Source organism: Drosophila nasuta, chromosome 2R, assembly GCF_023558535.2.
Source record: "Drosophila nasuta strain 15112-1781.00 chromosome 2R, ASM2355853v1, whole genome shotgun sequence".
Lineage (NCBI taxonomy): Eukaryota > Metazoa > Arthropoda > Insecta > Diptera > Drosophilidae > Drosophila > Drosophila nasuta.
The window spans coordinates 28,519,796-28,532,658 of NC_083456.1; the positions used below are offsets into that span (position 1 = coordinate 28,519,796).

The following is a 12,863-nucleotide window of genomic DNA, read 5'->3' on the forward strand; positions in this document are numbered from 1 at the left end:
CCGGTGTGTGACCACAAGCAACATTTCGCAAATATACGTTGCCCACCAATGAATTATACCAAATTGCGGCAATTGCATATATACCAAAACTGTTAACAGTGCGGTTAGCAGAGCCATCGATATCGATAAGTTCCACGGCATAGCAAGCTTATAAAAACTGCCGCTAGAGGGCTAAGTCTTTGAGCAAATTGTCAAAGTATCGTTAAAATTCAAAATTAAATAAGCCATTTTTTCGATAATCAACTATGTCAAAGATTGGTCGTAGTCTATACCGCCTGCAGGCAGACAAGACATTATTTTTGTTGTGTGATATACAGGAAAAATTCAAGCCTGCAATTCCACTGTTAGGGGCGGTCATTGAAAACTCTAAGAAATTGGTAAAACTTTAGAAAACTATGATTTCGATTTCAATGAAATGCATGTTAATTGCAGGTCGAAGCTGGAAAAGTATTCAATATTCCGCTGCTGGTTACAGAGCAATATCCAGAGAAACTGGGACCCACTGTGTGCGAAATAGACATAAAACATGCTTGTGGTGTTGTTCCAAAAACCAAATTCAGCATGGTTATTCCACCAGTTGAGGAAAAGATGAAAAGTATTTTTGGGGGAACACCACAAACTGCGGTGCTGTTTGGCATAGAGGTAAGATGAATACATATGTATTAGCACGATCTCCATTAATAGTTATGCTTTGTTTTGCAGACTCATGTTTGCATAGAGCAAACCGCTTTCGATTTGCTGAATAAGAAGATCAACGTTTGGCTTGTCGCCGACTGTTGCGCTTCGCGTCTCAATCAAGACAGAGATTTGGCCCTGGAGCGATTGCGAGACATTGGCTGCACCATCACCAGCACGGAGAGTGTTATTTTTAACCTGCTGAGCGACAAGAACCACAAGTCATTCAAGGACATCGCAGGGCTGGTCAAGAAAGTGTCAGCCGACTTGAAGATTTGGCTACCCACAACAACATCGACAGCAGCTGCCAATAAAAAATGATGGCAATGATGGCGGCGCCCACTTTTGATGTCCATTTGCCCATTAAGGGGTAGCATTTTTGTGTAGCTCATAGAAATTATGAAAGAAGTAAACGAAACGAGAAGAAACACACTTGTATAGTTGTATAGTAGGGCTCGGCCCGCCTGGCTAACAGTTGGTGGCTTTCTTGCCATCGTATCGTCATCTCATAAACATTTTGGCCAATGGACAGCTGAATGGAGCTTTACCACAGCGGCGCCTTATAAGCCAGGCAGCTGGCTAGATGGCCAGATGGGTCGATGGGGGCTAAGCGCAGCAACTATTGACGCCAAATGCCTGTTTGCCTGGCAATTTATGCAAAAAAGTCTGACGCTGTGCTGTGCTGTGCTGTGCTGCTGCTGCTGCTGTTGCTGGGAGCAGTTAAATTTCATGATGCAATCGCAACAATCTCTGCGTGTTGTTTGCCTACGCGCCCGCGGCTGCTCAGCGGCTCGACTCAGCAGCAGCAGCAGCCTAGCAGTAGCCTAGGTGACGGTGACAATGTACCAGGCGTCGTCTGATTGACTCATAACAGACTAAGCGAGATCACAATCTCATCTGCATGCCACGCCGCAGCAACTTGCAACTTGCATCCCCTCGAGCGCTTTTGACAATTTATTTGACTAAGCCCTGCCAGCTTTGTGCTTAGCAAGTGAAACTGATGGCTATGACAGCGTAGCACGCGAACTTCAGCTAAAGATCTGGCCAATTATGCGGCAGGCTCGCTTAGCTTATCCCAAGTCCAAGTCTCAAGTTGAAGCCTTTTGAGCTAAGACTTCACCATGTGTGGAAACTGCGTTAAATGTGAAGTGGGACAAACGGTAAGATGCGTAAAATTGGCCAACTTGCAGTGAGTTGCAGCTGCCAGGGAAACATAAATATGCTGCCCAAAAGAACCAAAAAAAAAAACAGGTTCCGCAGTTGGCATATTAATATATAAAAGCTGTAAAGAAATAAAGGTGTAAATCTCAAAAATAGCATCACTTTCTTTGACCAAAAAATAATGATAAATATGAAAATATTTTGAAATTGTTTAGTGATCTTTATGTAAATTAAAAATTGGGAATCACAATTTGGAATATAAAGTGTTTCTGGTGTAAGAATTGTGGAAAATAAAATGAGCACCATCTACTATTCTTATAAAGCTGAACTCTCCTTTAACTAAATTCTTTAAATTAATAAAATTCAATAACAATTTTTTATTATTATTGTCATTCTTATCCGATTCCAAATGCATTAAGAAAAGTCTTTAAAAAATGTATATAAAACTGATGCTATTTTTAATATCGCAACTTTTGATTTGATAAATTTGTGATACTGCCTTGAACAACTTGCAACAAAGTTGCACCAGCTAAGTTGAATTTATGTGCTTGCCACTTGTGGCTGCCACGGTGGCAATGAGGCTATACATCAAACAGCTTGGAGGGCTTGCATCGGCAACCAAATCGCATCAATTGCATTTGCAGCGAGTAATATGTTGCAAATTGTCAGATGCTGCAGTATTTCGCTGCTTGCTGCACGTTTGTCAAGTTTATGAAAGAACTTGCCTCCTGCTTGTCTGCCGATGCTATTGCTGGGTGGCTGCATGTTCCGGCAGCGTGTTGACAAATGTGAGAATCTCAAGCGGCGCTTCAAAGAGTTGTTGTCGAGTTGCACAATTTATGGAGATGTGTTGCCCAAATTAGCCAAATTTTGCCCCGAAGGGAACTTCTGTAAAGCTTTGACTAGGTAATGAGATAAATACAGCAAGAGAGCTTTGATGCAAGATTACGATGAAATGGGTATCACTTGCATTTCCCACACTGAAAGCCCGAAAAAAACAAGGAAAAAGAAAGAGATCGTCTTGCAGTCATTTAGTTATTTAGTTATTTAGACATTCACATGCAATTAGTTCAATTAATTTTATGCTAATTATGCGCCGTGAAGCATTTTTGTTCTTAAGCACCGCCTGTTAGCTGAACAAAGAGCAGAACACAAGAGATAGAAGGGGGGGCGTGGCTATTTGCCTAGCGGTCATAGGGAAGGCGTCGTGAGTCGAGTACAACCAACAAAGTTGGGTAAGTAAGTTATTTCCGCGTCACCTGTTAACCCACTAAAGAGTCTGTCCGAACATTGACCAACAATTAGTGTTACGCTTAGATGTGTATCTTTGACCAACTGGCCAGCAACTATCTAATTAACATATGAGTTATAGTATAAGCTTTTTTTTCGTGTAGTCTGGGCTAGTTTTCTGGCCTTTGGGGCGTTTGGTTGGGTGTGTGAATGTTTGCATACACAGTCCGAGTCTTCCATATATAATTGTGTTAGAAAAGCTCTATTGCTAATTGCTTGGCAGCAAGTCAAAGAACAATTAGCAAGGATCTATGAATTTCCCAAACAATGCGGTCAAAGATGCACAGCATAAATGGGGCAACTTTAGAGCTGATGAGTTGTACTTTAAATGGAAGTTGATGATTTAATGTGCATATTAATATGTAGACTGATGATTTGTAGCTTAAGTGCATCATAATTTCAGCGTTGTTTTCCCTCTAAAAATATCATACATAGGGCAACTTTTGGCTGCTGATTTATAGCTTTAAGTGGGCAGCATGCATTAGAATACATATTAATATAAAAGGTAAAGTTTGACCAATGATTTGTTGCTTGAATATGTGAAATGCATTCTCAGAAATAGGCTGAAGATTTGTAGCTTAAATGTGTTATTGTTTGACTGTTGTGTTTAAGCAAAATATATTCCACACACCACTTTCAGAAGCTGAAGAGTAGCTTAAGTGTAGAGAAGATATACAAAGAAGAAAGGCAACCTTTCCCTGCAGATTGGAAGATTAAATGTAGCTTTATTTTAGTTGATATGTCCCCCATCCTTCATGCCATATTTTTTAGTACCTGAGTTGTAGCTTAAGAGTATAAAAAGTATAGCAAGATATAAATACTTTTGCAGCAAAATTTCTTCTACAAATTTCTCTATTTTAGTTTAAGAAAATTTTAAGTTTAATAGTTTACAATGTATACTCGAAAATTAAGATGATTTTTGGCCTTATCTGATTGCTGCTTACAATCAAAAGTCTTTCAAATATAAGGCAATCTTGTGCTGATAATATTTATCTTAACTTTAACTACATTTAACTCATAATTTCACCCAAAAATATCTATCTTCACTCTTATCAAGCAGCACATAAAAAGATGCATAGATACAACTAAAAGTTGTATCTCAGTTGTATCTTGTGAAAGGCAGCATAAAGTCTCGTCTGCAATTCATTTACATATGTTGGCAAAAAACTAATTTGCTTGAATGCAAATGAAATCTAAAAATTTGTATTTCTCGTTTTCTGTGACAAGTGGCCGTAAATGTGTTGACTTGGTGACACACAAAATACAACTGCGCAGAAATTTGCAAAAGATTTACAAATTTATGCTGAATTCGCGCATTTATGCCCATATATAAACTGCCCCAAAAATGTTGTCGTCCACAGCGCCAGACTCTATTCGGCTTCTTTTGTTGGGGAGGACACATCAAAGTGACTTGAGTTGCATTTGACTTGTGGTTGTAGTTTATGCAGTTGCAGTTTGCCAAATTTGGTCAATTTCACTTGTTCAGTTCGCGAATTTATGCCATTTGTAGCGAGTGCAGTTTGCTTTGCTTTTGACTGCTATGCAAATGTTGTCGCTATTATTGCATTGTAAGTTTACTTTCTACAACAAGATTTGCATATGAACAAGTGAAATAAAAATTATGGACAAATATTTTATTCGTTAATCCGCAGTTCACAGCTATCAGCTTTCAACTCTCAGCTTTTTGGCCCAACCCTAAGAAAGCAGCAAATGTCAAATGGAGTGGAGGATGGTCAATCAAATGAAATCCACTTACAGTCTTCAGTCTTTAGTCTTCAACTTGCTTTTTGCTGTTTCGCCGACTGGCTCATTGCACCAATTTATCAGTTAGTCAAAGCATTTTGTCACGATTTGCCATAAACACCTAGGCTAAACGGTTTTCTCTCCTCTCCAAACGTTTGATTATTGTTATTATTATTAAATCGAAGTGATTTGTGCACAGGTCACAAAAAAGAAGCCGCAATTCACAGACCGAGTCGATGATTCGCTGCCTGCATTCAAAGCAAATAGAAAGTGAACTTGTGTGCCAAGATCTTCTTTTTTTTTTGTCTGTATTTTCTGTTTCAGACAGCAGGTCAATCGATGGCAACAATAACAAAAACAACAGCCAGTGCTCCTCTACATAGATTCACTTTTCAGGCCTAAACAACAAAAGAGCCCAGAAAAACGGGCTAATGATAATGTTGGAATTATCCCATTGCACTTGAAGAAGCCTCAGTTTGACATAATGAATGCCATTACGGCAAAGACAAAGTCGACGACGACCAAAGACCAAAGACAAGTCAAGTCGAGGTGAATAGTGTTTGAGTCCCCGTTGAGTGGAAGCGCCTTCTCTATCTTTCTCTATGTGAGACTCTCAGGTGATTCGATTCACTATGCCTATGTATATAGAGTATGCTTGAAGTTTTGCTCCAGTTTTGGCTCCCACAATGGAGCGCTGCTGTCAAATGCAATCAATTAAGGTTAATTAGTAGCCACTTCCCAAATTACGACTACAAATGGAGCTGGTTTGTTAGCAACACTTATTTTCAACTGTGCAGCGTAAGTTGAACTTTTCGGGAATATAATTTATATATAGATATATGTCAGTGGGCAAAAAAAAAAAAAACAACTACTCTTGCGGTTTGTGGATTTGTGAAATTTGTGGGTCATTGTGCCCCAAGTGCCTGACCACAGCAGCTGTGCCGGAGGAGAGGCACACGCCGCCGCCGACGCCAAACACTTTGTGGCCAGTGATTAATGGTGTGTGGATGATGAATTTGGCACAGGTTTTTGCACAAACCATGGTCGATCTTGCCCAGATCATCTGGTATGCGGTGTGCATGCCGCCACAATTGCGCGGCTTCGATTCTGAGCACAAAAGCCCAGCCTTGTTGGCCTGTCAGGCGGCCTGACAAAATTGACAGCCAACATTGACAACGGCGACAGCGTGGCATGGACAATGGAGCAACTGGACAACGGTAGCTCATGTTTAAGGCAATCAAATATGGCCACAAGGCGTTGTACCTGCGACGTGACCCATATAAACAATGCTTTGGCTTTGGCCTGGCTTTGCTTTGCTATGGTTTTAAGTTCAAAAGGTCGTGGGCAGAGCTGTATAAATAGTATTTTATAAATGGTAAACAAAAGTGAAATTGTCAAGTGAGATTGGCAGTCAATGGCCGGACTTGGCTCCAACTATCGTTTTAATGGAGAGAGAATGTTGAAACATGTTTTTGGCCAAACACAGACTGACCTCATTGAGCGACTGTGCCCACGCTCCTCAGCACATACATACTTTATTGTATATATAGTATGCAAGTGATTGAGTGAGTGAATGAATGCATGAATGATATGCTGCCAGAGCCATTCGCTGAATTGCCAGCTTTGACTTTTGATTATCTGTTCGAGCCGGGCCGGTTTTTGCCTGACTCTTGCCAGGCACATTAAATGTGTTGACACGAAACCAAAAAAAAAAACGACAAAAAACCGGGGGAATTCTGCGAAATGAAGCGAAGAAGCTGGCAGCAATGTTGCAGTGAAATGCCTGGAATCTTATGCTGATTGCCAAGCCAAGCAACAGCTGCCTGGGTAATTTGTGCCAAAAAAGCAAAAAACTCGAACCCGAAAAAAAAGTGAAGGCGTCTCCAAGAGCATCTCGCGAGCTGAGAGCAGGCCACTTTCATTACAAAAAAACCTGGCACAGCCAAATTCGAAATCATTAAATTGCAAACAAGAATGGCTCAAAGTCTTCTTTAGTTTTTGGTCATGCATCAACTTCCTGACTGCAAACACAATAATCAAATACAAATACAAAATGCAAAGACAGCGGTGCACAAGAAAGCACTCAAAAAGTACAAGTCAAAAGCAACTCATTTCTTTGCTTTGCCTTTGACTTTGCAGCGCGATGACAGCTCAAAACGAGTTTGTTGCCTTTGAGCTGGATTTAAGGTTGTAGTTGTTGCTGTAGCTGTAGCTGTAGCTCGAGTTGAAGCTGGAGCTGGAGCCTGTGCCTGGACTTAGGCTTTCCATCAAACGAGACGCGCGGCTCGGTGGTGCTCTTTATTTTAATTTGCGCACCTAAGTAAATGCCCGGGCAAGTGCTAATGAGACATAACGACATAGCCGTCGCCAAGGCCAGAGCCTCATTTATTATTTTTAGCAAATAGCAAAACAGCTGCGACTTTGGACTTGGACTTGGACTTGGTGTTGAACTAGCGAATCGGCTGTTGGGCTGTGCTGCTCTGCGATCTCTGTAAGCCTGCCCAGCATTTGGCATGCCAATATTTTCTAATATTCGCAATCATTTAACTTAATGCGAGCTCATTTATTTTGCGTGCCGCAAAAGATGTTGCAGGCCAGCCAAAGCAAGCGCAAGCCACTGGAGTTGCGAGTTGTCTTGCGAGTCTCAAGAGCTCGATCTTTGAGCTGGGCAAACAAAAAGAATTACGTTCAATCCCACGATATTCGCTAATGAGCCTGGCCAACGCAATGTGGGCGTGGCGCGTTTCGCCTTTCCGTGAGTGAGTCCAACAACAAACAATTCAATTTTCATGGCCGCCAGGCGCATCGGCCGAAAACATTCGCAATTTATTGCCTAATGCAGTCAGCGTGCGTTAGATTGCACCACAGATTGCCAAGGACTGCTTGCTGCCTGTTCTCTGTTGCCTGCTGCCTGCTTGAATGCTGGATTTATGAAACGGGCAGCACTCGAAGTCAAAGTAGTCGAAGAAGCAAGCAAGCAGCAGCCACAACCACAACCTACGTACAAATGTTAAGCTTCCCCCTTAGGGCGCTTGCAATTTGTCACTTTTGCAGTCTAAGACGCGAATTATATGGATGCTTTAAAGAGTGTCTTGGTCATGGTGCGGGATTATGTCGCTCATTGCAACTGACGCTAAAGACTGTGAGAACTGACACGACGCGTTCTCAAGAGGCATCATTAAATGCAGCAACAAAACACACAAAACATAAAGAAGACCCAAAGTCTTCTCAATGCCACTTGTTGTGACTTTTCAACCCAAAACCAAATGAAAATGAAATCAGCGTCGGCGTGAAAATGAAAATGTTAGCGAGAAAAAGAGAAAACACTCTGCTTGGAGAGTGTTCGCTTCAAGTGCTGTCAGTCAGTCAGTCAGCTGAAGCAAAAGCAACCTCCGCCGTCGCTGCGGTCCATCCAGCGTGTCTTCTTTGGCATTTAGGGCTGCTGGCAACGTCAGTGGGTCAACTATTTGCAGCCACTGTAGCTGAGAAGGGGGCGGGGCAGTGCAGTTTTCAACTGAGCAAATACCAATTGTGTGCGCAAAAAAAAAACAAACAAAATAGATAAAATAGACAAAAACAAAATGTGCGTCAAAACGAAAGACTTAAGACACGAACTCGGCGCGCCGCACCGCACTTGCTGCGTTTGTTTGGCGACATCAAAGCGAACCGCCGACGTCGAAGCGTCATAGCCCACTTCTAACAACCAAAAATCAACATTAAATTATGGCAACAATAGCAAAAAAAAAAGAAACACTAGAATAACATCGAATGCTCACCGAGTTTTTCTAGTTACCCCACTTAACGCACTCTCCACACTTTGGACTCTACACCGCTCTTCTCTTCCACTCTCCCACTCGCTTCTACTGCTGATGGCATTCTGAGTGCGCGCTGCGCACGCTGTGAAAGTCGAAAGATACATGTTGTGGCTCAATGACAAGAAATTCTGGTCTGCTCATCATAATGAGGCTTATAAATGTTTTTATGGACGCAGCTCAGCCGTCAGAATAAAAACAACAAGAACAACAACAACAACAAGAAGAACAATAAGTTGGCAACAATGCCACAATGCCAATGCTTGTGGCAGATACAATTTGGCATGTGCACATTTATTAAAGCCATGCTGAGATTTATAAACTTTTGCGACTGTGTGGCAAATTGGTTTTTGTTTAATTGCTCGTTTTCTTCATTCGACTCTACTCTAATTCAAGTTGTCTTGTGGAATGCGTACGAACAATTATGCAGCTGTCTATCACACACACACACACGAAAATTTTCACTAATCGAAGTGGGGAGAAATTCAAATATATACAATTTGTAATCGATTGCTATCATTAGTTTTTTTATGGGCATTCCAAGCAATTGTCAAGCGAAGCGCACAATCTGTGCTGTGCTTTGATTTGTGTGGTCAGATAGTGTCTGATTAGCAGTTAGTTAGTTAGTTAGATAGTTTCCCTTGCATCGAGATTATGATCATCTGACCACTTCTTCCGCATGTGTGAACACACATCAAAATGGTTAGATAATACGAGTTGATTTCCAGCAGCGATGGCTTCCTGGGTTATGACTTTTTGCGGCTGTCAGCTGGCGATCAACTGCTGTTAACTACAAACTTGCCTGCGAATAATGCCAAGAATTAGTTGTGGAAAAATTAACACCACCCAGCAGCGGCAGCAGTGGCAGCAACGGCATTGACCACAAGGCTGATTGCAGCATGTGGCAAGTAGCAAGCGGCATGCGGCAAGTTGGAAACTGAAAACAATTTACACAAAACCGTACGACGATCTACGACGAGTATCTGGCTGGCAAAACTCTTGAGATTGACTTGGCCAGAAGTTGGTGGCTCTTGGTGTCTTTGGTGGGCCAGCAGGTGGCCAATGTGCAGCGTGTGCTTCCAAGTGCATTGACTGCTGTGTGGCAGCCAGCATCACTGTAATCACAATTGGAATTGGACTCTCTCTCTATCTCTCAGAGACTCGTCTCGTCTGCACTACGCAGATTGATTTGTTTTGCAGTTCCGTTTTGTGTTCTAAACTTCTTCTGGTTGTTGCTGCTGCTGCTGCTGAATTGCAATTTACCATTTACCATCTTGCATCAAAACATCTAGCAGTTATCATTTACCATTTGGCATTTACTGTTAGCAGCTGTGTTTTGCAGCTCATCTTAAATTGATTTCTAATACGGCTGCTGTCACCTTTGACACGTTACATAACGGCTTTGCCTTGTCTTCAACTGACGTTCAGTTTTAATGCGTTATGCTCATGTTTTATTGTCTTGTAAAGAAGCGCAGAAAATGGGCAATGAAAAAATCCATAACTTCTTAACGCTAGCAATAATTTGTCTTGTCTTTCGCAAAAGATAAAAGGAGAACATATGCGGGAAAATGAAATTTCTAAGGTAATGGCGAAAATACTAAAATATTATATAGAGTTCATTTAAAAGATCTAAATACAAATGGGGGAAATACCAGAAATATTAAATTAGTTTAAAGAGATGGGAGAACTATTTGTAATAATCAAAAGTTTTTTAAAGTTACTGTAAGAATAAAGTGTGTGATATCAATCGATATTCTTAGAAATAGTTTAGCCAGCTGCGCTTTACACATTTTTACACGAAATATTTAGAGGAATTACAGCAAATGATAGCAGCAGCAGTGAAGTCAAAGCGTAATGGCAAAAGTTGAGCCAGGAGGGAGACCACAGTCGACAGTTGAAGCGTTTACAGCTTCGTCACACGATTTGTTTCGAGTCGTTTGCCTTGGCCTCACACAGTTGCTTGGCTGCTTGGCTTTGAGCCAATCTGCCCCATCGACATGTAAGGCCCTTAAAAGCCATGTTTGTGCCTTGGCAATGGCCAATGGGATTGGGATTGAAACTAGGACTACAAAGTTCTGAGGAGTGCAACTGGCGATTGAAACTGCGAACTGTGGGTGTGGCTCTTAGGGCTGGGCTGCGAAGACCGCACAGCGCAAACGTTTTTGGCAATTATCAAGATCATGCGCTGCCTCTTGTTGACTCTTGTCTACGATAGTCTCAGTCGCAGTCGTAGTTGCGACTTGTTGTTCGTTAGACGTTTGCGTAGGCATCAACAGACACGCCCTTGCTTTAACCTCCCTTTCCCATCTCTTTCTCTCTGAAGAACAAAAACAATACAAATACGAGTGTCTGGGCACATTTTGGGGTGCCTTCTGTGTGGACTTTATCGTGTGACCATTAGTGTGAAATCGTTAAAGTTTTAAATGCCACCACGTTTTGTATCTGTTCTGTTCGGTTCTGTTCTGTGTTGTTCTAGTTCTTGGCAGTGCAAATATCGTATTCGTACTACCAATTAAATTGGTTAACAAAACAAACTTTGGAGTGGAGTTTACATCTACAAGGTTTTAATCATGTGCTATTTGGGTTTTGCTCAACACGTTGCGTTGTACGATTAATTAGGCAATTAGAACAAGAGAAGGAGAAAGAATTGTAGTGGGAGCGTTAGAGAGGAAGGAAGTGTGTGTTGTATAAATCAAGCGAATTATAAAACAATCGAAATGCCTATTGGCCATAAAAAATAATTGTGTGGCCATAAACAATCGACGTTCGGACCACGCAAATGGCCGCGTCAATAGGCAACACAACACAGCTAACAATGTTGCCAGCAAACATGTTTAGGCCAATTTGCTCGGCCTGCCACAGACTGTCAACGACTTCTGTTGCTGCTGCTGTTGTTGTTGCTGCTGTTTGCTGTCGGTAGCGGGCCCTTAGCATTCGCAGTTGACAGTGGCAGTGTGGCAGGAGGCTGTGTTGCATCGACATTGGCAATTACATGCAGCTCACGTGCTGTCAAAGTTGAAAGATGACAAATCAACTTGACAGCCAGAGGACAGCGCGCCAATTTGCATGGCAAAATGGCCAAAGAGACACAAAGATTCAACCGAATGATGGCAATGCAAAACAAGAGCAATGCTCTCTAGCATCTATGATGCTTGCCATGATGCTGCTGTTGCTGTTGTTGTTGCTGTTGTGGTGTGCTGACGCCTGGCATTGTGTAATAATTGGCAGTTCGTGGAAAGCTTGATTTTGATAGCGATTAATTGGCTCGCTTGTTCAGTTGAGTTTCGTGTGGAATGCAGCTAAGTAAGTTGCCGCAACAACAACAGCAACAACAACAACAACACAGCATCTAAATTAGCATATTCGTTAATGGCAATTGCACTCATTTCATTGCTAAATTCGCATCATCAGGCTCCGTTCTCTTTAAGTTAGTCACAGCTCGGCGTGATTGTCAATCCATAAGACCATTTAGTAATTGCATTTTGATGGTTCCATCCTAGTTAAATATTATGACGATCATATAAAAGTGAATTGAAATGGGCCACCGCAGCGACCAACAGCAGTGGCCATTGCTGTTGCCATTGCTGTTGCCGTTGCTGTTGTGGACTTCTTGTGGTAGAAGACAGCTTCCGTCAATTATATGGCCGATCGTAAGTCATCAGTTTTGGTGGAGGCGACTCAGCAGGAGTAGCTTTAGATCCCCGCTGTGCTTCAGCGTGAACAACAGCAGCAGCTGCTGCTACTTTTTACCGCCCTCTCTTCTGCTTTGTCTCTTCCCTCATCACAATAAAATGCTCTTTTGAACGTGGGCCCTCTTCATAAATATTTGCAGTGTTATGATCAAAAACTACGCACTTACGACTTTGAGTATCGTTCGTTGCAAATTGAAATTACAAAACTTTGTGTGTGTGTTGGGATAATTGAAGACATGACAACAATTCTAATTGCCAAGCATAACTGCAAACTTCATTGCCTTTAAGTGATTTGAACTAGCTCAGATTTGCGCATTGTCAATAGTAGTTCACATTTACCATTTCTTTTGCCAAATAACTTGCTTCTTGTTCAATGTTTTTTTCTCTCTAGTTGTTGCCTTCAGTTCTCTTCTTGTTTTGTCTCGCAACTGTCTGCTGCCGGGCTAAATGTTTGTTTCTTTGGCCTGTTGTTCACACGACTTTCATGTTA

General features: G+C 41.8%; 1 protein-coding gene across 1 annotated transcript; it reads left to right on the top strand.

The window, feature by feature from the left end:
- Nucleotides 1-72: 72 nt before the first annotated feature.
- On the top strand, nt 73-1,105 carry LOC132785407 (isochorismatase domain-containing protein 1). Its single transcript, XM_060791499.1, has 3 exons — nt 73-377; nt 433-642; nt 703-1,105. The coding sequence occupies exons 1-3, from the start codon at nt 246-248 to the stop codon at nt 994-996; spliced, it is 636 nt and encodes a 211-aa protein (XP_060647482.1). The 5' UTR covers nt 73-245; the 3' UTR covers nt 997-1,105.
- Nucleotides 1,106-12,863: the final 11,758 nt, after the last annotated feature.